The sequence below is a fragment of the Seriola lalandi genome, unplaced genomic scaffold, assembly GCF_002814215.2.
Source record: "Seriola lalandi dorsalis isolate HSWRI2012SDOR001 ecotype SW California unplaced genomic scaffold, Sedor1 jcf7180002054581, whole genome shotgun sequence".
NCBI classification, from domain to species: Eukaryota; Metazoa; Chordata; class Actinopteri; order Carangiformes; family Carangidae; genus Seriola; species Seriola lalandi.
Window position 1 is genome coordinate 4265050 of NW_019525134.1, and position 23286 is coordinate 4288335.

The 23286-nt window shown below is 39.9% G+C and overlaps 3 protein-coding genes across 5 annotated transcripts in view; 2 read left to right on the top strand and 1 right to left on the bottom strand.

Annotated features, from left to right (window-relative positions):
* Positions 1-814: 814 nt before the first annotated feature.
* On the bottom strand, positions 815-3793 carry ido1 (indoleamine 2,3-dioxygenase 1). Of its 2 annotated transcripts, none has more exons than XM_023418203.2 (10): positions 3527-3793; positions 2883-2978; positions 2686-2805; positions 2429-2547; positions 2320-2334; positions 2124-2223; positions 1842-1959; positions 1708-1759; positions 1426-1574; positions 815-1333 (listed from the first exon to the last, which is right to left on the bottom strand). In XM_023418203.2, the coding sequence occupies exons 1-10, from the start codon at positions 3617-3619 to the stop codon at positions 957-959; spliced, it is 1239 nt and encodes a 412-aa protein (XP_023273971.1). In that variant the 5' UTR covers positions 3620-3793; the 3' UTR covers positions 815-956. The 2 variants fall into 2 exon arrangements, with proteins under 2 accessions (XP_023273971.1, XP_087033239.1); XM_087177113.1 differs by having other exon boundaries at positions 2883-2974; positions 3527-3680.
* Positions 3794-6306: 2513 nt separating this feature from the next.
* On the top strand, positions 6307-17280 carry rhobtb2a (Rho related BTB domain containing 2a). Of its 2 annotated transcripts, none has more exons than XM_023418345.2 (10): positions 6307-6820; positions 8781-8982; positions 9189-9292; positions 9387-9572; positions 9681-10621; positions 10726-10844; positions 11537-11687; positions 11802-11890; positions 12720-12825; positions 13362-17280. In XM_023418345.2, the coding sequence occupies exons 1-10, from the start codon at positions 6759-6761 to the stop codon at positions 13565-13567; spliced, it is 2166 nt and encodes a 721-aa protein (XP_023274113.1). In that variant the 5' UTR covers positions 6307-6758; the 3' UTR covers positions 13568-17280. The 2 variants fall into 2 exon arrangements, with proteins under 2 accessions (XP_023274113.1, XP_087033240.1); XM_087177114.1 differs by lacking the exon at positions 6307-6820 and adding an exon at positions 6904-7020.
* An 86-nt stretch (positions 17281-17366) lies between these two features.
* The window catches only part of pebp4 (phosphatidylethanolamine binding protein 4), a 50654-nt gene continuing 44734 nt past the window's right edge, over positions 17367-23286 (top strand). Inside the window, exons 1-3 of the mRNA XM_023418180.2 lie at positions 17367-17473; positions 18719-18822; positions 19092-19224. Coding sequence (XP_023273948.1) covers positions 17471-17473; positions 18719-18822; positions 19092-19224 — 240 coding nt within the window. The 5' untranslated portion in view covers positions 17367-17470. The remainder of the gene's footprint in view (positions 17474-18718; positions 18823-19091; positions 19225-23286) is intronic.

Here is a 23286-nt window from a genome sequence, read left to right on the forward strand (position 1 = left end):
CTGCACTGCATTGTGCATTGTGCTTCAACATGACAACCCCTTTGTGAAACAGCACGGTAGAGTTAGGATGCAACAAAGGACAATTATTTTCAGAGATAGAAAGGTCAGGTTCAATGTGAGGGTGATTTTTAGCTAGTGAGGATTTCAACACATCTTCAAGTGACAATAATTAATGATGGAGTACATTATTCCATCAGGTCTGTCCTGTGTGTCATGGCAAAATCAGTGACTTGCTTGGCTTTGTTGCACTCAGGTATTGCCCACTGTTACAGCTTTTTAAAGGCAAACTCTATGAAATCTTCCCATGGTCTGGTTTATAAGGCTGCCTTTTACTGCCCTGCCATGGTTTGAGTAGGTATTGCTGTACTTTATTTTTTCATCTCATAATTTTTAAACAACTGGAAACTTCTCTTAATTATGGTGTTTACTTTTAAACCAGTGTCAGTGGATGATTAGAAATAAAAAACTAATGCTGCCACATTTTCAAGTTGCAGAAAACAAACCTTTGTTATTTTCTAAACTTCAATTGAACTGAATCTCACAATCCCTTTCTCCAAAAGTAAGGTGGTTTAGTAATAATTTGGGTTGGCTAATGTCCAAACATCCTGGGTCTGGAACAGATGTCTGATGCATTTTTGTTCCAGTTCAGATTAAAGAAGGAATTAGTGGTTGAATTTATTGGAAAGTATCAACAATTGTTTGAATTATGGTTTGGACTGAATGAAGGCTGTCACTCATGCCTATTAAGTGTCGATTTGTTGACAGACACAACAATGCTCCATGTAAGACAAGCAATGGAGGCCACTCACTCTCATTCTGCCAAAAGAAATCCTTTTAATGACATACTGGATTAAATAGTGTGCTCAATAATCAGAGGTGATTTACTTCCTCTTTTAAGTGATGTAGTTGATCTGCTGCGTATTCTCAGTGATAACAGTTCACATCAACTTCATCTCTTAATTCGTCTCAGGCAGGAAGGCGTCTTTTGTTTGGTCCCTCACAGTTTTTAGGAAGGTCATGATACCAGAGCCACCGGTGCCCCTCTCCTCCAGTGCAGTGGGTGCTCTGCTGATCATCTCCTCCTCGAGGTCCCGGCTCTGGTCACGGAGTTGTCGTGCGCGGGCAGCAGGTACAGTGATGAAGCGGCTGACGACGTTGATGTGGTAGCTGCGCAAAGTCAACAGTCTTGTGACACAGAGTTGAAAAGCCTGGCTTAACCGCTCGTCGGCCTGCTGCTGGACAAAACTCCTCAGGGAGGGTTGCAACGAGATGTCCTGGATCAGCTGCTTGTGAGCAGGTGGCATGTAGTTCCTCATGCGGGTAAGAAAGGCACCTATAAAAAGGCATTATCCTCGCAGTGAGTGCTTTTTATTCCTCTCCAGCACTGATGCAATCATTCAAAGGACAAAACATTAGCCATCGTACCACTTTTTTCTTCATGTTTGACTCCGAGAAGTTCATCAAAGCAGTGCAGCAGGCTGCTCTGTGCAGCGCTCCCTCCTGAGTACTCCATCGCTTCTGTCTGGACCCCTTCATAAACCAAACCCTTTGGCATACTGGGGTTGTCTTTCCACCTATTTACAAGTACATGGAGACACACACACACACACACACACATGTGCACACATTTCAAAAACATGTTCCACTGTACAAATAAATGACTAAATAGATAACTAATGAAAGCAATATAAACAAAAGTTTCTGTACCCAGACAGGTAGATCCTCATGATGCCATAGAAGACTGCAGGCTCCACGTGCACTTAAGAAAAGTTGCATTGATCAAAAATATTTGTTAATAGGATAAATATCGATACATTTACGTTATATGTCTGAGTGACTACCTTGCATCAATTTGAGTGCATCTGTCATGTCTTCCATAGACTGGCTGATGTTCTCAAGAGCCCTGGCCACAGCCTCAGTGTCACCACACCCGACACCATTGACCACAGTAGGAATGCTCTGCAACAAAGGTCCAGTTACAGTGGCTTTGTCTTAAATTTCCTTGATTTATTTGTTTGTTTTAATGGAACTTTTATGCTCTTCAGTCGACAGCTCAGACACAAACACTCCTCTAGATAGTTTTTTTCACAAGTACACATTGTATGATTTGACTTATTTTTCACCCTCAGTGCAGGAACTGCTGCCAGCTCCACCAGCAGAGTGACCAAGAAGAAACCCCGCACACTGTCTCCTCCTGGGAGGCTGACCAGGAGCTCCAGGTTCCTGTGTGAGGTAAATAAACCAATACATTTTGCACACATCTAAATATTATCGTACATAATGAATAGAGGAACTGTATTAAAAGGAAAATGTACTCACTCCATGTCAAAAGGCCTGGAACAGGAGATACAAAGATGTACATGAAAAACTAGTAAAAACACTTATCAAGGACTTAATCAAACCACCTACGGATGAAAACTGGCCTCACCCCTCAGGGTCCCTCTTCCTCCAGTTAGCCAACACTCCATCAGCATGGGTGAAGATTGGGGGAAGTCCTAAACGCTGTGACACCTCCCAGAATGGAACAGCCAGATTACATGGCAGCGTCTTAATGGAAGATTATTAAAAAGGGAAAAGTATTCATATAAACTGTATGTTGTTGGGCAACTAATAGCAGTGCAGGAAGGAAGGAAGAGGGGAAAAAGTAAATATGACAACAATACAAACCGACAGACATAGAGTTACCTCAACTGTGTCATTCTCGCCCTCCTGCCAAACATAACCCATGGTCATCGCGCTGAGGGCCAGGTGGGCCAGCCGTAACTCACGGTGTTTCTGCAGAAACTTGCTGCTCAGCATCGGCATCTGAATAGAAAATGACACTGAACCATGGCTCAACAAACACAGTGAACTGTCCTTGCCAGTTTATTGTCCCTATTTACCTGGTTAATATGGGAGCGCAGCTCATGAGACTGCACAAGCTCTGGGACTCTCAGGGCAATATCCATCCATGGCTTGTAGTATGGTGGAAGGTCTTTCTTTGAATATGAAGTTGCAGCAATGTGTGCATCAGGAGAAAATGTTCAAAAGGAAATGAAACACAGCAGTGCACAGATGTGAATTTGCAAATGATGGAACAATCAGACACATTTTTAATTTGAATTTAAAGGCCCGTGAGCCTAGATTTCAATTTCATTTTATGTTGTTACGTGCACAGTGATCTTGGATTTGTAGAGGCAAATGTGATTTTGTAAACACATGCTGTCTGTAGGAATGAAGTTCAATACACAAAACAAACATGAAAAATGCCAAATTTCAACTTCTCTCAGTCAGCTGATCTCAATCAATAACATCAGCCACGAGTTCACAGTTTTATAACTGCTAAACTATCAGCACCATATTTGTGTCTTTGTCTATAAAGAATTCAGTATTATACTAATACTATATCAGTATTATTGGATTTTGCTTAATTAAAGTCCTATTTACAATATTATCCAGACCCTACAGTCTCCTGGCAGTCAGGTTTTTGGGACTGCCTGTGTAAAAAAAAAAATTTTTAAAAGTGAAAAAAAGCTTTTCCACCTACCAGAGGCTCAGGGAGAATGAAGCCGAGCTCCTCAGAGACATGGTAGGAGTCCAGAGAGAAAGGAGCTTTGGAGTCAGTTTCAACCGCAGCCATAGAGAAAGTAACAGAAACCCACAGACAGCAACAATCCTCTGACTATCTGAATAGTTCAAGAGACCCTCACCTGACTGGACTCTGGCACAGAGTTCACTTTACAGTTGTTGTCATCAATGGTTATAGCTTACACAACATTTATCCCTCACCTCTGCTGTTGCACAATTCCAAGTAAAATGTGGCAAATCATTGCGTACGCTTCACTTTGTGAATCATTAAGTAACAGACTGCAGCTGTTATACTACACTTTCACGAGCATCAAAGCTGAGAAAAGGCTTTGACCAGCACCTGCTGAATTATACTGAATTACAATCGTTTGGAGATTTTAATTCGTCTTAAATTGCTTTTAGGAAACTGTGAAGAAGTTAAAAGCCGCCAAATGCTACATATAAGCAGTAATGTGGACAGCCTGGTCCAATGAAAAGTGGCTGACTGAACATTAAAAAAACACCAATTCCCAGAAGAAGAGTAAAAGAGAAATGCCAAATGTTATCTAATCTGTCTTGTCCTATATGTCCGTGCTCTCTGCTCGCTGACACCAAATGTAGGGTTTCGTTTACTGTATGTCTCGTTTTTATGAATCAGGAAGAACCTGAAAAGAGGGAAACAGGGACAGGCTAAAACAAACAGCCATCACAACATATATTTATGTCTCAGTTGCTATTACTTCTGTTTCTCTGTTAATGCAAACTAACATTGGTTAATTGATTGACTACTTTAAAGTTAATAGAAGAGTCTTTCTTACAACAAAATTGCTATAAGAACTTTTCTTTTTATTTCTTTCATCTATTTTATTTTGAAGGAAAATATTCCAGCCTTTGCTCTCCGCTTATTATCAACTGCTTATTGCTGTGAATTAAGGGCAGGATGAAGGAAATGTAGACTGTCAGCCTCACCTGCTGGAGCAGACTGAACATTGCAGGAGTTGAATAAAACAGACTACATAGATAAAATATGTCACTCCTCTGCTTCGGTATCATCGAGTCCTCCAGAGCAACAGCAAAAGTACATTTCACTTTGTGAGTTGGCTGAGGTCATTTAGGAACATTAACATACGTTGTCCACTCAGACAAGTAACTCAATAAAATAAGAAAGGTAATAGTTTGTTGCAATCAGCTTACCAATTTGAAGCCTTTCTTTTACAACAACTGCAGGTTTGGACTTAATGCACTCTAAAAGTCGCGAGTATAAAGGTCAACTGTAATTTGATCCTCTTGGTCCTGGAACAAAGATGTACAAACACTGGATTGCATTGTTCGACTGTGTAACTTGAATGATGTGGTTGACGGCAGCAGAGAATGAGGGAGGAAAAACATACAATAACTCTTCCCTAAACTGCATCATCTGACGCTGCAGGGATGGAGTTACTGCATTGAACTGGAGTGGAAACAGCCACTATATCTCACTGACAGTGAAAACTCAGTGAAAACATGGCTGCTACCTGTGAATGGTAAGTAGCTTTTTGTTTATTCAGGAGCAATTGTGGTCAGTGATTTCTTTGCTCTGCATTGTTTGAGGTTATCTAGTAACTACATTGCCCCAAACTACAATAACTGAAGTGACTGCGTGTGTCATCGCTGTTAATGAGCCATTCTCCTAGTCATTAACACTGTACCATTAATTGTCTTGGATAAATATCATGATATATGTGAATGTAATGCACAGCAAGAAGATTCAACTCAGTAACCTGATCCTCATACGCTTTTTAGTAGAGAGAGCAGGTTTATGATTCATAGAGACTGCAAACACAGTAGCATTATTGGCCAAAACAATGATATGAGATTTTGGTAGAATACAAGAAATAACATTAAGGGGGAAAAAATTCAAACTGCCTGGTGATACTTCAATTTGATGAGGACAGAAATCCAGTTATGGTTGTTGATTGCAGTCAGTCAGGTTTATGCAATATATTTTAATCTATAATAAAAGAAGATCTACTGCAGCAGAGACAGCATTACAACAGCAAACTGGAGACTATACTTGACCTACTTCCTGTAGACGTCAAGATACCTCAGCTGCTACTTCAATAGGTCTCTAATATTTGTCTCTGTCCCCCAGCTGTATGAAAGTGCAGCACTATATCACTGGTGTAACAGCAACAAAGCTCAAAAAGGGACATCAATTTTGATCTCCTTTATGTACGCTCATTATGTTTTAATATACGAGAATTTATACATGCAAATTCACAATTATAAACAAACACTTTTAGTCTATATAATTTAACATCAATTTATTGAATACTTTTCTCCATAATGTACAGTGTAAAAGAGCCACAGAGCTCAACAGCTACTACAACTCATGCATTTTTCTTTTGAAACAGATTTGTTATTTGTGTGCTTGGCATCTGATTTCTTGGCATTCTTTTTTCTTAAACTGGTGTCATGTAGGCCAGCTGCCATGCATGTGACCACCATATGTGTAAATATAGACTATTTACTCTATGCAACGCGCGCACACACACACACACACACACACACACACACACACACACACACACACACACACACACGTTAATAACTAGTTCCTTTCAGCTGGATGAGTTCCACCTGTCCTAACTGAAAACATAGTGCAAACTCTCCTGGATACAACACTATCAATTATCGCTTAAGGGAAGTGATTTTTCATTCTGACGTCTGTACTGCAAAACTGTGCAAACTTTATGTAAGTCGGCCTGAGTGCATGATGGGTGTATGATGTATTTGATCAAACCCACAACATAAACAAGTGTGCAAAGTACGATCCAGATTCTTTTAAGGGAGAGATTTAGACAAGTGCTGGACTGCAGGCCAGTCTATCTAGGCTGCTTAGGAGACGTGGAATGGGATTTGTGCGACTTTAAAGTGGATCAGTGTTTTGTAATGAATGGGTTTTTTTTCGTCGGTGCGCCTGCCTATTATTAGCTACGGAGGCCTTACAGTAAGTGGAGGTGGTTCCATGACGGTCAGAGCTGCAGCTCTGCAACGCACCGACAGGCTCCAGATCAGCCTTCGTATTTTTGGCAATGCGATCGGACTTATCGCACTGATCCAGAGGACTTCTCCTGAAACATCTGCGGTCGGCCGCCTATTTTCAAGCCTCGTTCACCCTGCCTTGAAGATGAAGTTAAATACGAGCTGCCGTCAGGTGCAAGCCGCATCCGATGGAGCCCTGCTTTTTATCTCGTTCATCGACCAGCCCGATGCAGCACTTCCTTATGTTGCGGTAAGGGGGGGGGGGGGGAAATGACACATATCCTGCAGGGGAATCAAACTGGTTTTTTATTACCCATTCGCTGGTTTTGCGATGAACACTGAGCCAGATAAACAGGCTCAAGAGTCAGCGACGGGGTGTTACATAACGTGTAATGCAGCAGAGCCTCATGACTAGTGTCTCGGTGGTGGAGGGACTGTTCGGTCCTTCTGGTAGGATATGCACAATTTTATCATCTTTGTTATGGATGATAACTGAAGCTGCAAGCTTATTTAATGGCGATGTATGCAAGAGGATAGACCGAAGGCGCTGTAGGGCTTATATAGAATATCTGACCATATCAAAAATGATTAATTAATTCGATAGTTGCGCAGTGTAGACTGTAACGGGAATGAGCAATAGGCTATTAGAGGCGGTGTATCTCTATTGTGTCATACAGGCCCAGCCTAAGGTCAGACTGTCAGATGTTTATATATACATATATAAATAGATATAGCCTACTTATGTATATATATATATATATATATATACACCTAGCCTACAGGGATGCAGATAGGGGAGTCAATGAAAGATTGATTTCATGAATGGCTGCGAACTGCAAGTGACCGTTAGGGGGGAAAAAATCATCGTAGCCCGTGGTAGTAATCTTTAGATCACTGTATAAATCAGAATATAAGATTCTTGCTATAAGAGATAGATACTGTTTTCTCGTTGTGTCGCGTCATCAGAGAGTCAGACCTTTGGTTGTAGAGTAGGTGACCAATAGTGATGCTTTAGGAATCATAGTGAAAACAGGGGCAGTTGTGTCTTTCTAGTGGGGTCCTTGGGGTCCAGGCAGGCTCAGGGACACCAGGTTTAGCTGATCTCATTCATAAGAAGATTGCAGTGTCTGAGTTTATAAATATGAATGACTATTCTGATCAAAGGTTCCCAGTGCAGTAACTGTTTCAAGGGGAGGGGTGGAGATGCTGACGCAAAACTCAAATGGTGGTGTGGTATTTAAACACATAGGCTCTGGATCTGGGAGTCAAACAAGACGTGACTAAGTTTGGGACCCATGGATATTCAGTACACAGAGTTTGATGTCCTGTGTGCAGTGGTGGCACAAATTAGTAAAAGTGAAATAAGACAACTACACTAGTATGACATTTGATGACCACAGTGTCTACTATCATGTTTAAATGTTGCTGCTTTTTGTAGAATAAAATGAAAAATTGTTGTCAGTATAGTACATGAAAGATTTTCTGATACAGGCAGTGACACACAGAGACACAGACTACAGTTCCCAAGGAAACCAGCCCGGGTACCTAAATCATCAGCCACCATTTTCAAGAGACAGAAATAGTCCGTTTACCTATTCCCTCCATTTCATCTAATGAATTCGTATTTGTGCGTGTCAGTTTTCTAATATTCATTGCTATGAATAAGGGCTGTGTTGATTGAAGCTAAGCTTTAAGTCAGGGTTGTTAGGATTGTAATATAGGAACCGCAAACAGGGAAAAGTATTTTAGGTTTGCAGAAGGTGATGGGATTACAGAAATATGTGGATAGGATTGTATCAGCCTTGATTAACCCATAGAGGACAAACTGTTTATTTTGAAATGGGTAATTGTTTTGAAACCGGATGTGCTTTTCCCTTTTAAATTGAACTAAAGTGATGAAAATAGTTGTGTCATTTTGCAGTACAGGGCTGTTGTAAACTCCTTTTATTTTAAAGTGCCCCCTCTTTGTTTGCTTGTCCCTTTAAATTTTTTGCTATATCAGGAACAAGGACAGGGAACTTGTGAATGGGCACAGGGACGTCACGAGCCCATCCATTGATAGCTCTGCAGGCAGAAAAAGCAGTGCAGATGATAAGGAGTAGTCACAGTGTCTAATATCCATATCGATCCATGTTCCTGTACTGTTCAGGACAATAGTTTAGGATTTCTGGTGCTGATGAAGCTCTCCGTGCTCCTTTTTATTTGGACAGGTCCCAGTTGACAGATTCTGATATGGACTATGAGAGGCCAAACGTTGAAACTATCAAGTGTGTGGTGGTAGGAGACAATGCAGTTGGAAAGACCCGCCTTATCTGCGCCCGGGCCTGCAATGCCACACTGACTCAATACCAGTTACTCGCTACTCATGTGCCCACGGTTTGGGCAATTGATCAGTACAGAGTATGCCAGGAGGTGAGTATGCAAGCTCATAGCTTTACAAAGATTACCTGCATGTTTTTAAAAAATATGAAAATGTTTTTAAGGATTTAAATCACTGGTAGCTGGACTAGATTCAATTTATGAGTAAATCATATGTACCTTTTTAGCTTTGCAATCAATCACTAGCAATTTACAGAAACTGGTGGTTAAATATGCATGAATGTGTTATCTCTTCTTAGGTATTAGAGCGCTCCAGAGATGTAGTGGATGATGTCAGCGTGTCCCTTCGGCTCTGGGATACTTTTGGTGACCATCATAAGGATCGGCGTTTTGCATATGGCAGGTGAGATACTATAAGATTCTGTGTTAGTCTACCAGCACATGCTCTGGTGTTGTCAGAGTTCAGAGAATTTATTTGTCCTGCGTCGTCCCTTCAGGTCTGATGTGGTGGTACTGTGCTTCTCAATTGCCAATCCCAACTCTCTGTACCACGTGAAGACCATGTGGTACCCTGAGATTAAGCACTTCTGCCCCCGTGCTCCTGTCATCTTGGTGGGCTGTCAGCTGGACCTGCGCTATGCTGATCTGGAGGCAGTGAACAGGGCACGGAGGCCTTTAGCTAGGTAGTGGGACTTAAGTTTGAACGCAAGAATTTGAAATTTTCAAGAGATTGTTTGAGATTTGTTTTGATTCACTCTGAATTGCTTTTGATATCTTTTCTTCTTTTTCAGACCCATTAAATCGAATGAGATTCTTCCTCCAGAGAGAGGCCGGGAGGTGGCCAAAGAGTTGGGAGTGCCGTATTATGAAACCAGTGTTGTTGCTCAATTCGGAGTCAAGGACGTCTTTGATAATGCTATCCGAGCTGCGCTCATCTCTCGCCGCCACCTGCAGTTTTGGAAATCTCACCTCAGAAATGTGCAGCGGCCTCTCCTTCAGGCGCCCTTCCTGCCACCGAAACCTCCCCCACCTATAATCACTGTGCCTCCTCCCCCAACCACCACAGAGGAGCATCCAGTCGGCCTCCTGGAGGACCCACACTGTGCTGACGTCATTCTGGTTTTGCAGGAGCGACAGAAAATCTTTGCACACAAGATATACTTGGCGACATCCTCTTCAAAGTTCTACGACCTCTTTATTATGGACACGCAAACGGAGGAGACTGAAAGGCCCCCTCGTGGTCCTCTCTCTGGCCGAGAGCTGCTGATGCGTGCTGCTAGCTTTGATGTTTGCGAGAGTAGCGATGATGGAGACAGGGCCAACCTGAGGGCCTGCACTAGCGATGGGACCTTGAAAGACTCTGAGGGGGGCCGAAGGGGCAGGCTGCTCTCCTCGTGGAGCCGAGCCTTCGTTAGCATCCAGGAAGAGCTGGTAGATGACCCTCTAACATACAGCCCCAGGCCCATGACTGTAGTGCACATGGACCAGTCCATGCAGCTCGGTCCTTTCCGGGCAGTACTTCGCTACCTGTACACAGGTCAGCTAGACGAGAATGAGAAAGAGCTAATGCACATTGCACACATTGCTGAGCTGCTGGAGGTCTTTGACCTGCGGATGATGGTGGCAAACATACTTAACAATGAAGCCTTCATGAACCAAGAAATCACCAAAGCCTTCCATGTACGGCGCACAAACAGAGTCAAAGAGTGCTTGGCTAAAGGCACCTTTTCTGGTGAGTGGAAATCATTACACCATGTTTGTTCATGTGTTCTGCTTGAAATACACTGGATGCAGGTGTGAGTAAGGTGCTACCAGTGTCTCACCTCTGTATTGCAGATGTAATATTCAAGCTAGACGATGGGACGATCATGGCTCACAAGCCTCTACTCATCTCTAGTTGTGACTGGATGGCAGCTATGTTTGGCGGGCCTTTTGTGGAGAGCTGCACCAAAGAGGTAAGTCTCCTTACATCAGTGGTTTATTGGGGTGTGAAATAAAACCAACAGGGCTCAAGTACAGACCAAAGTCAGTGCTGGGTAAAACATTTATTCCACGTTGTTAATAATTTCCACTGGTGTTCTTATTGCCAGTCGATTTATAAAGCAGTAGCATTTAAAATGTAATTATTTTATAATTACACAAAGCACACTATTGTAGCAGAGATCAATACATCTACTGCCCCAAGGCGTGCACCAATGAACTACGTGGTCTGTGTACAGAGTATAATTTAATTAGAGGATTGCAGGTCTGTTGTAATACAATTACAGTGGCTTCTGTGATCCAAACATACTGTGGTTCTGTTAGCTCAGCTCCTTTTGCTTTTCTACCTTAATACTACCGAAAGATAATAAAATACTAATGCAGTTTGAGATTTAGATACTGTCATTTCAAATAATCGAAATCGTCATATGGTTCTACAAAGATAGATTTGAACTCATCAATTATCAGGCGCATGATGATTTTTCTGTTGTTGCTGTAGATTAAGTCGAAATTTTAAAAATAACCAAATTTTCTTTCATTTTATTTTCATTACATCATATAAACACAAAAGTGAAAAGTAGATTTCTTCTCACTTTTCTGTTAAATGCAAAACACAACAAACGCCTTGGGTCCAAAGACGTGACTGCCACATGTTCCTGTTTCTAAGGTGTTGTTTCCCAATACAACTCGCAGCTGTATGAGGGCTGTGCTAGAATATCTCTACACGGGGCGGTTTTGTTCTCGGCCTGACTTGGATGCAATGGAGCTTATTGTTCTTGCCAATCGTCTTTGCCTCCCCCACCTGGTTGCACTTACAGGTATTACATTTGATATAGTTATTACCCTGCAAACCACAGGATTGTATTACACAAAACCATTGTGTGTGTTTCTAAGTCAGTGCCTATAATGACCCCCTTTTATGTCTCTTTCAGAACTCTACACAGTAACAGTATTGACAGAGGCAGCGATGATGGGGGCCGACATTGATGGAGATGTGCTGGTGTACTTGGATATGGCCCAGGTAGCGTGACCTGTCAATCATCTCAAAACAAGGACAGCAAGTAAAGCACTCACATAATGCGTTGGTCAATTGTATTTTTATAATGAGGGCATTTCTCAGGGAGAACTGCTCTGGAGGCACTGAAGTGGAGAAGAGTCAGAAGTGCAGTCTCTCAGAGTGCAAGTCAGCTATTTGGCAAAATTAATGGCAAAGGATCTTTGAGGCATTGGACTTTTAGGACATAGGAGTCAGGTTCAGGACTATAGTGTATCTCATCATTCAGGCGCAGATGTGCTTCTGGTTCAGTAGTTTCACTTCAGCTCCAGCTCATCAGTGTCAAATGCAAGGCTGGATTACCAACCAAGCAAATATCCTCCGGGGGCTACATGCTCCTTTTGTAGCAGTTTGATTAATTACTAATTACATTGATTATATGCACAACTAAAGCACAAAAATCTAAATTGAAATGGAAAGGGCCTTTAGTTGTTTCCTTCATTTTTTATACTTAATCCTATAGAGGAGCCCAGTGTCTGGGGGACACCAGAGGCTTAGTACTGTGTCACCTTCAGCTGTACTTTCTCACTTTCTATGATAATGCCAAGTTTCTAAAATTAGCTACCTAAAATGTCAACTGTACTCTTATCAAATATAAATATAAAATTGAAATAAAAATAATTTATTTTTCATTTATGCATTAATGACTGTCGCTTTTTAGTGCTGCCCATTTCAGTTTCAAATAAAGAGACGTCTGCATCCAAACCAACAGTAAAAACCCCACAACAACGCTGGTCATGCACAAAAATGGTTCACAAACCAAAAAATGACAAATAATGATTTTGTATGTTGACAGTTCCATGGTGCCCAGCAGCTCACTGGCTGGTGTCTTCACCACATCTGCACCAACTACAACAGTGTCTGCCGCAAGTTTCCCCGAGACATGAAGTCCAAGTCTACAGGTAAAACACATGTGATACACTTGTTCATACTAAACACCAACCTGACATACAGTTTGGCAACAAAGTCCCTCAGGTGTTGCGTTACACGAAGACTTGTTTGTCTTGGAACACGGCAGCGTGAAATAAAAACCCAGTTTAATGGGCTTTAAAGACAGATGGTCAGTGGACCCATTCCACTGGAGTATGACTGATATTTAGTTTGTAGTGCTTCAGAAATAGTCAAGGATTCCCAAACACCATGGTTACTGCCTATGCTGGACTGGTTTGATCAATGAACAAAAAGAAGTAATTGTACTATAATGTTGCAGAATCAATAATTACCCACCTTTATCATTATGAATGCTGCTATTTAAGCTGTCGCACATGATGGGAATTAAGGTTGGGTTTCTATATTAAAGTATAATTTGAACAATCTATACAATATGTAAAATAAAATACTGTGGAAAATAAGCAAATATAACTTAAATCTTTTTGTTCCAACTGACATGTGCTGCCTTCTACATAGCATTTTCCTAAAACAGATTGTTCTGATGCAGAAAACCAAGAATACTTTGAGAAACATCGCTGGCCACCTGTGTGGTATCTTAAAGAGGATGACCACTACCAAAGAGCACGCAAAGAGCGCGACAAGGAGGACTACCTGTACCAGAGACGGCAATGTAAACGCAAGTGGCTCTTCTGGAACCTCCCTTCCTCCCCTAACTCAAACTCTCCTTCTTCTGGCTCATCCGCTGTCATCTGACCAAGTGGTAAGGCCAGGTCCACTCTGGAGTACATCAATGTGGATGCGAGTTGTAAAAGATACAAAAGAAGATAAGCACTGCTGACTAGGTACGCCCCAATTATTCAGGCACACAGTTTCTCCTCCTGTTTGTTTGCCTCTGCAGTCAAACGGCACTCCTCCAGGTTCGCAAGGTCAGCTCAATCTGGCAGTTACAGTCGAGTTTTGTTCCTTATATTTTTAGCTCGGTGTACATGAGACTCAAACCTCAGTGATATGAACCTCACTGACAAATGGCACAGTGTAACTGGCGCAAATAACAACTCACACTGATTGTTTATATGTTTCAACATCTGAGTTTTAAGTTTTAAAAGTAGGACTCTGCTGGCACAGAACTTTCCACCTATGATCATAATTATCATCAATAAACCTGAACTGATAACCAAGTGCTGCTTATCAGCTGCAACAACCAGCAATTCAACACAGAACTTAAGTCTCAGAGATATAACACTTTGCCCTTAAGTGTTTGTACAATCTACCAAACTATGTGTACAGTATGATCTCATCAACAGGATGTAACGATAGTATAGCCAGGAATCAATTACTGAAGTCATTCACTGTAACCATGCTGACTACGATCGTGTATGCATAAATGAAAATACTGGCAAGTTTTATTTTTGTACAGTCATTCTGTTTTTGAATGTTTGTGTACAGCTTGCACAGCTAAAAGTGACGTGAGTCTGAACACACTCCGCATTTAAGTATTGTGATCTTGTGATTTGTGGCCTCTTGTCACAAAAGGGCTTTAGTTTACATGAATGCATTCAGTGTCCTGAGACACAAGAGATCCCAAATCAAGGAAAATATCTGTATTTTCTGTAAAATGCCAGCAAAAACAAACCAGATCATATTATTTCCGATGTGTTGCTTGATGAGGCTTGTTGGCACACATGTTTCCTAAGTCTTTCAGATTTACATTGAATGGTCCCATTAGCATGTTCACTGTCATCCTGGAAAACTACACATCTCAGAACCAATAGCAGCATTTCCAGAGCTGAAGCGACGACATATACATTACCATTCCTCTGTGACGGTGGCGTTTGACGCATCTGTCACTGGTGATGATTTGGCCTTTAGAGATTTATCTTAGTTGATCAGAGGATGCCCCTTGACTGTCTGCAGTTGGCTGTGTGAGACTTGTACATGCAAGAGGCTTCCTCATGCCTGGGTGAAGTCATCCATATTCTCTTACACACCTCGAGCACTTTCTGGACTCTTCTCCACAGAGACACACACAAAAACCTCCAGTAGCAGGATCCTGGTGAACGGCACTAAAGACAGTATGGTGTCATGACACGCTGCCGCAAATTTTAAAAAAGGAACTGGGGAAGATACAAGACCATGATATTTAAGATGTTTAAAAAAAAAAAAAAAGAAAAAGTTGTGAGGAGGTTTAAATCAAATCATTTTCTTGATTTGTTTTGCACACCTCACAGTATATGTTCAAGATTGTCATCTACCTGATTGTAGGATGGACTGCAGCATTATTTGGATTTGTAAGCATGGTGCTCAGTGAAGATGGGTAGTATTGTAAATTGTAGAAAAAAATAGATGAACTGCAAGTAACTTGCATCACACTAATGTGCAGTTTCCTAATATTGTGCACTGCAGGCAGTGAGAAGACTCATACCGTATTACTGAGTAATACATATACTGAATATAGACTTGACTTATCCGACTTGCATTTAGTTACTGTGCAGCTACAAACTGTTGTTGAAAATAACTGAATACTCATCGTGCTGACCTCGAGTAACTTCTATTATATACTGTAGTATACATGCAAATTACAGGCAGTTCAAATGAATAGTTGACTAATAGTAAAATAGGATTACAGTGCAAAGTAGACACATGTTTATATAACTTACATTATAAAGACTTATGGTACATTCATAAACTCACCATTGTTATCAAAAGAGTAAATTCTGATTGCAGCATTTGCTTTGCAGCACATGTTAAAGAAAGGCTTGCTTTAATTCTGCATATGATTGGTTATACTTTTCCATACAGTTGTTGACTAGACAGATATTAGATAGAGCCCAACAAAGAGCTTCAAATGATTAAGTGGTATAAAACAATTCAGTGACAAAACCAATTTCTTGCTTGTAATAACTCCTGACCTAACTACACTGCATGAACAGGGCTCACGGCAAAATAGATGAAGTTGATTCATTGTCATTTAAAGTGTAAGCTATAGATAAGTGATGGTGCTGGTGCTCTAAGCAGTAGCAATTACATTAATTTTGTCTATTGCTAATGAAACATAGGAACTGTCATTCTGGATATCATAATAGTTCAAATCTTTTGGCATACATGGTCAGACATTAGGCAGAGGGATGAGCCAGCAGGAGCATGGCACTCTTTTAGAGTCAGCTTTATTCTAATTCTGAATGTTTTCATTTATTCATAAATTAATTTATTTATTTGATCTCACCAAATATATGTTTATTATAATAGTTTAACACCAGGTCTATATTGTTATAATTGTTATCATTTGCCTTGGTGGTGTGAATGACAAAGTTCATAGACATGCATTTCATTCCTCAGTGCATTGCATTTCTCACTGAATCTACTGCTGTTTTGCATCAACAACACCTCATGCCTTAATGTACAGTGTAGTGTATGGTATCGAATGTAAAGTAGTGTTACTATGGTTACTAGTTTGTTTGCTATATGTTAAGTTACCATGGTGCTCCCTAGGCTGTGTGTGTATTTGTAAATGTACATAATTCATAATTTGGATGTAAAGCAATCAGTCAGTGTGTGATTTGAGGAGTCCGATGATTGTGCTTCAGTTTGAACACTGCGTAGGGTTTATGTCGTTTTAAAGCCAAAACACAAAACTAATTAAAGACTCTGATCATCAAGGCCACATTAGACTAACACAATGACAAACCATCAATTTATGACATTAACTATGAAATGAATGCAGGGATTTCAATTTTGTTTTATTATTTTAAAGCTGCTTTATGCTAATAAACTCCATTTTTGGAGTCTGCATAGTTACAAAATGCTGAGACAGTGTGGCCATTGGAAGTTAGAGTCTAACTCAAACATGTAAATAAAAACTGTGGGATGACTTGCAAATCAGACTTGGCATAGCAATTGATACAAGCTATTGCATAGTTTAAGTAGGTACTGTTTTTGTACTATGCACACTGAAATGTCTGACTTTGAAACTACAAACTTGCACTGCTTTGTAGCACCAGGTTCTATTCAAATTGCATTAGATGGTATTGCAACATCATTAGTTAGGTAGACAACATCAGGTAAAAAAAAAAGAAAAAAAAAAAGATTAGATCATAAATTACAAAGTCACCGGGGCCCTTTTCCATACGTTTGGGTGCTAATATCACCGCTGCAGAGAAGCACAAACCAAAGGGAGCTTTAGCAGCACCAGGAATATATTATATATGCTGCACAATCACTACTGCATAGTTTAAGAGGCCTTGTTCAGAAATGGTTGAAAATTAAATAAAAAAACTATAAATGAAAAGAAAAAAAAACTTGAATGTTTTCTCAGTGTTCAAAGCCTAGATGACATTTTCCTTAGTCATCAGGTATTTTTGTTCTCAAGAGCTGTTTTTATTGTTTAGGAGCTGTAAATCTGAAATTCTGTAGCATGTGTTCTTGAAAATGTGTAAGTAATATTTACTAAATAAAAAAAAAAAAGGAGCAACGTGTGCAGTTTGGGTATGGCGCCAGTCTTTTTTTTTTTTTTAAACCTTTTATAGTTGTGTCATATGAAACTTTCGCAGCCTCATCTCATACTCAGTAGGATCCTCCACTGCGCAGAGGCGGCAGCAACGACAGCGTCTGAACCAGCTGAAGAAACCAGCTGAAAAACACAGGTGGACAACTTCTGAGATGGTAATATTAATGCAGTCTTCTACAGTTTTATTTAATGTCTGTTCACTTGACAAATTGTCGGCCACCATGTCGTCATGTAACCTAATACACTGCATAAATATAAACAAGCTAAAACAAGTGAAGGCTAAACTTATGCTTGTTACAAAAAAAAAAAATCTTCTAAAATGTCCTTCTCGTGTGAAATGGGTCACGTGTAATTTGTCATATATCCTGAAGTTTGAAAATAGTGACATGGCATAAAAGGTCTCTGGAACTTAGCCAAGTTACGTTTAAATATAGCACGTATGTAGCACGTACCACTCTTTTTTTGCAGTGTAGCGCGTGTCCTCCTATTTGTGTCACGCACGACAAAGATTTATATAGTGATTCAACTCAAGACCAGTGTTTTTTATCTTTTGATGGTGAATTAGGATTCTTCTCGTCATAAGCAGTGTCGTGTGTAGTGCTGCTGATGTGTCACCTGGTTCAACAGGTGTAGGCGGGGACAGGTGTATACATAAGCTCTGATTGGCCCACACTGAACAACAGGTGAAAAGACTTCATAGTCTCATAAGCAGGTCAAGTATTGAAATGTAACCAAACCTAAAGTAGCATAACATTTTCAGCCTAATGAAGTAAATACATCAAAGTACAGCTGAAATATTAGGGCACTCAACAGAAAATTGATCACTAATTATCCTGATAATTGCTTAATCATTTGTGTAATTTTTCAAGGAAAACTGTTTACAATATTCTGATTCCAGCCTCTCAAATGTTAAGGTTTCATCTTTTCTTTGTCTTACATTGTATTATTTTCAAAAACGTTTGGCTTTGAGTTCAGACAAGCTCCATGAAGGAGTCATCTTTTGTTCTAGGATCTTGTATCTAGTATTTTAAAGTATTTTCTGACATTTTATAGTCCAACAATTAGTCAATTTATCGACAACATATTTGACACATTGTTAATCATGAAACTGATTAATAGTTGCATGCCTACACTAGCGCTATAACTCATCACTTCAATAACAGATACTTTACATCACTGGCAAACACAATTTTTATTTACTGCTTGACAGATTAGAAATGAAATAGTGTGACACTCTTCTACCGGCCTGTCAGTATAGACAGGTCGACTACAGTATACTGCTTGGCAAAAGAACAATACTATTTGAATGTAACAGAGTCCAAAACTAAAACAATTCCTCAGCTTAATTTATTTGTTGAAAACAATTTCTTCATGCCTGACTAAGTGCTGTTCTCCTGCAGGCTGCACCAGTGTCATTTTTGATGTTACGTGCCTGCATTTTGGGGCTTTTCCATGTGGAAGCAACACCGGACACCCTGAGCTCCCTGGATTCTTCTTTCTGTCAGTAAGTAGATCATAATGCTTCAGAGAGCTGTAATCATAATCTAATGGCAATGGCAGGTAAACCGTACCACACGAAATCAACATGGCAGAGACAGAAGAACCTGATCTGAAGCTTGTTTTTCTCACTAAGTGTTGGCAGTATTTGAACATTTTTAGTAAGTTGACAATGTTTATATCAGGCTTTGAGCCTGTTGGTACAGAATGTACAGTACAGAATGTAATACAAAATTATGTAGAATGAGTTTCAGCTTTTATCTCTCTTAAATAAAGTGGGGGACTAGAAGTGATCTATCCGGAGCTGGACGTCGACGAATGCCTCATAATTCCAAAGGGCCGGGAAGTCAGAGAGAAAGTCAGCACAGTTTGGAAAGCCCCACAGATTTACTTCTCTGGAGCCGACAAGGTAAGAGATGTGTGTGTGTGTCAGTGATTTTATGTTGTTTGTTTGTTTTGGGGGTGTCAGAGTAATCAAATAGTACTATAGAGCCTGTACTGTAGAGTGCATTGATTATAATTCTATCTCTGCTGGTTATTAAAAAAGAATATTACCCACATTTTCTTTTTTAATAGTAAACTGAACCGTCACAGGGCACAAAAAACCTGACGTGCATCGGTACATCTGCACATTAAAGCTACATACTGATTTTAGGAAGTTTTCAATAGGAAATCCTCATCTCTTCGTATCAGCTTATCATTCCTCTACCCTTATTAAACAGAACTATATGTATTATACCTCAGAAAAAGGGATCTGAAATATGATATTTGGCAAACATGCACATGCTTATTTTTGACACTAGAGTGCAGTAATGGATTAAACAGACAGCATCTCAACCTCAACAGAGCAGGCCATGGGTTACTCTCACAAGAAACAAAGTGTTCACAGTATTTGGCAGAATATTAAACAAAAAAACAAAAAAACAACTAATCATTAACAATTTTAATGTCAGGTTACTCTTCAGTTTTAAGCGTCTTTGTCACCTTCTAGTATCTGCATTACCGGTACAGATTACTGGTTCACTGTAGTAATCTGTACCACCAGAGTGGGGTGCTAGCACATCATACTCATAAGCCACTCGATGAAAAATTGTGTTAAACCACAGTTATGTAGTATCTACATTTGTAGTTCATACTATTCAGAATGTCAGATAACATACATTGTAAAGTTTGTAATGCTGTCATTGGCATCCTTAATTCAGTAACTAATAATAGCCCAGGTTTGATGGGTAAAAACTCTAATCATACCGGTGACATTACAGACAATGAATCTCCAGCCTCAGTTTGGTGTCAGTTGCAGTTATTAGAATGAACTGCAGCAGACAGCAAACAAAGCAGTGCATGCTTCAGAGAATCAGTGTATGAAACACTTTTCTTTAATGGCAAACCAAGTTTAATAACAAAATAACTTTTACTCAAGTTTAAAATCACAGTAACTGTAAGACAAAGCAGAATGAGAAACATAGATCACTAGTTATGATTCATTTATCAAAATGACTGGAGGCTGAAATCCAAAGTAATACAATAAAACTACTGTTTAGAGTTTGAGCGTAGTGTTAAAATTTTAGATAAATTTGATGTAAAAGATTGCAAAAAAAAAAATTCAGTGTCAGAATGTTTTTAGCTGATGACATTAAAGGAGCACTGGAAATGCTTTTAAGAAGACTGTGGCTTTAACAGAACAGCCCCTAAATACCTTTGATGCTACATGAACTGAAAAGAGAAACAAGTTTGGAAGATGGGTTGACAGAACATGAAGTAGGGCTTGAATGTCTGTTCATCTAAATACTTGTGCCAGACATAGAATCATGACAGAGATTCATTCACATGATCCGTGTAGTATTCATTTATTTATATGTGTATGTCTCACTGAGCCATCTTCTGTGTAGTTTTATTGTTGAGCGACAGATTGAGAGAGATACACTTCCCAGTCCTCAGAACCCCTGCTGAAGTTGACAATGGAATCACACCAAATCTTATATCTGTAAATTGAAAACTAAAATTGAAAGCCACCTCGATTTAGGAGCTAGTTTATGAATTCCACAGCTAAGCAGTCTAGCTTGAACATGATCTATTGCCCTTCTCTTGCTCAAACTCCCTTTGATCTATGGTCGTATTATCTGTAATGCTGTCTTACATGATTCTCTTTTATTGCCAGAATCAGTGCTAGACAACAAAACAGATTACATGTTAGATTAAATCAATACAAACTTTATTTACTGGGCTTTGAAATGTAATTCTCCATTTCTCCTGACACTTAAGCAAACGCACTATTGAAGGCTCGGATTGTTGCCTGTGGTTCTGTGGCTGGTCTGCTGGTCCACCACGCTTTCTGTCACTGTGCCATGCTGCCAGTGTTGCTGCTATTCTTTGCCACTCAGCCCTTGTACCCAGTAGCAGGAATACAGAATAGTGGCCGTTCAGGCTCAAATCCACCCACTGTAACACCCACTTCATTACTGGGACGGGATGCATGCCTGCTGAGTAATTGTAATGGAGCGCAATGGGCAGTAGTCCCATAAAAACGCCTCTAAATAGGTGCTCATGACCAAAAACAAAAGCAAAGGGCCACAGAAACTGCAGATTTCTGTGTCCAAACTTCAGAGCAACGATTCACCACTTGAACTTATGTGTGAGTAAAACCTGGCACGTGTCTTAATGAAGCATTTTTAGAAGCCCTGATTACACTCAGATGCCTCAAGAGCATCTACAGTTCGATACAAGTGGGACATGTATTGGCTAACGTTACTAAACTGACTAAAAACATGACTTACTCTGATAAATGAAGTTAGTGTGAAGTGATAATAAAGACTGGAAATTAATGAGAACATGAGAACATGCATATGCGCATACATTCACCTCTGAACTCTAAAAGGAAAAACAGTAGATAATGAAACTGTCTTCAACTACATTTCCTGTGGAAGAAGTTTTTGAAATACCATAATTGTGCCATATACACTAAGAAAAGTTTTGACCTTAATGATAAAGCTATGCGTTTTGAGGGGAATGCATAACATAGGCGTGATTCCAGTTTTGTTCCACTAAATGTGATATTGTCTGAAACAACATTTAAATGGGTTGTACCAATGCAGAGCTACGAATAATCACCATCCTTGGAGTCCTACAGCTTTTCATGACTGTATAGGCCTAGTTGTAATATCCAAAATTACACAGTACAGTGACCTTATAATAAAGTCAAAATTTAGGACATTTCTTGTCTCAAAAAATCCTTTGCTTCTTGCTCCAGTCTCAGACTTCTGGATTTTTTTGGTAGCGACCACGAGCATCAGTTAACGTCAGCATTACCAAGAAAAAGTGTTAAAACAATCAAAATGACAGGCAGAAGACACTCGTATATAATTTGATTCAACTAAAATTCATATATTTGACATAGATGCTGTACGAATGACTCCCGACACATAAAGGTAATAATGATGTAGCAAAGAAGCTTTCATCCTTGTAAATGACATTCTCAGCAGTTCTAACATGAGAGCCAGGGCTGTGCTCTCATAACATCCTTACTGGTTTTCCAAACCAACTCTTACGTTTGATCTACAGTGACACCTTGCTGTATATAGTGTCTCAGGAGAATGATCTGAACAAAGACATCCTCAGAAGCAAGGAACCAAACCTGTAATTGGAACCAACTTCTTCTAGACTCAGAAGATTAATATCGTCACCTTCCTAAAATAATGGCCTAAGTCATGTTTTGACAAAAATGTTTTTTTTGCCTAAATCACCCCCTCATGATGCTGGCCACCTCTGGTAAAATCGCCTGAATCCTCAGTTGAGGGGAACATGCAATTCTACCCCCGGTTGTATAATGGCCTATGTCAAAAGTGTGACTCTTTTGTTGAGTTTTTTGTGTTTCCTGAAAAACCTGAAAAAATGACTTAGGCCATTATTTTAAGAGGGTGTCGATATGTAAAGTCAGAATCCAACTTTGTAAATCACATGTGTGTGCTGTGATAGATCCTGTCTTCGAGGTCAGCCTACAGCCCACAAATCTGCCCGTCATAGAACATTGTAAAATGTATCTTTTGGTCACATAGTGCTACCTGTACGTATGGACTGCATTTATATAGTGCTTTTCTAGTCTAGTCTTTGAATTATTTTATTTTGCAAACAGCGCGATTAGATTAGATTAATTTTAGCATGATTTACAAGACCAATAAAAAAAAGCATATAGTGTGACTTTGCTATGCAGCTGTTTTGAAATATATGTAGACAGACATATACGTATAGTATATATACATTAACATGCTCTATACATTATTTTATAACATGCACGTTCATTTTTCCTCGGTGTTCTTGGCATAAACAACACAGGCCACAGGAGCTATCTTTACCTCATAGTTGCTCCAAAAGTGGAGACAGTTTTGGAGTTGTTGTTTTCTTTTTTTCTTTTTTCAGTAAGGACCATAGCCACAGGGCACATTCTTAGACATGGGGGATTTCAAAGCCTTGTTTT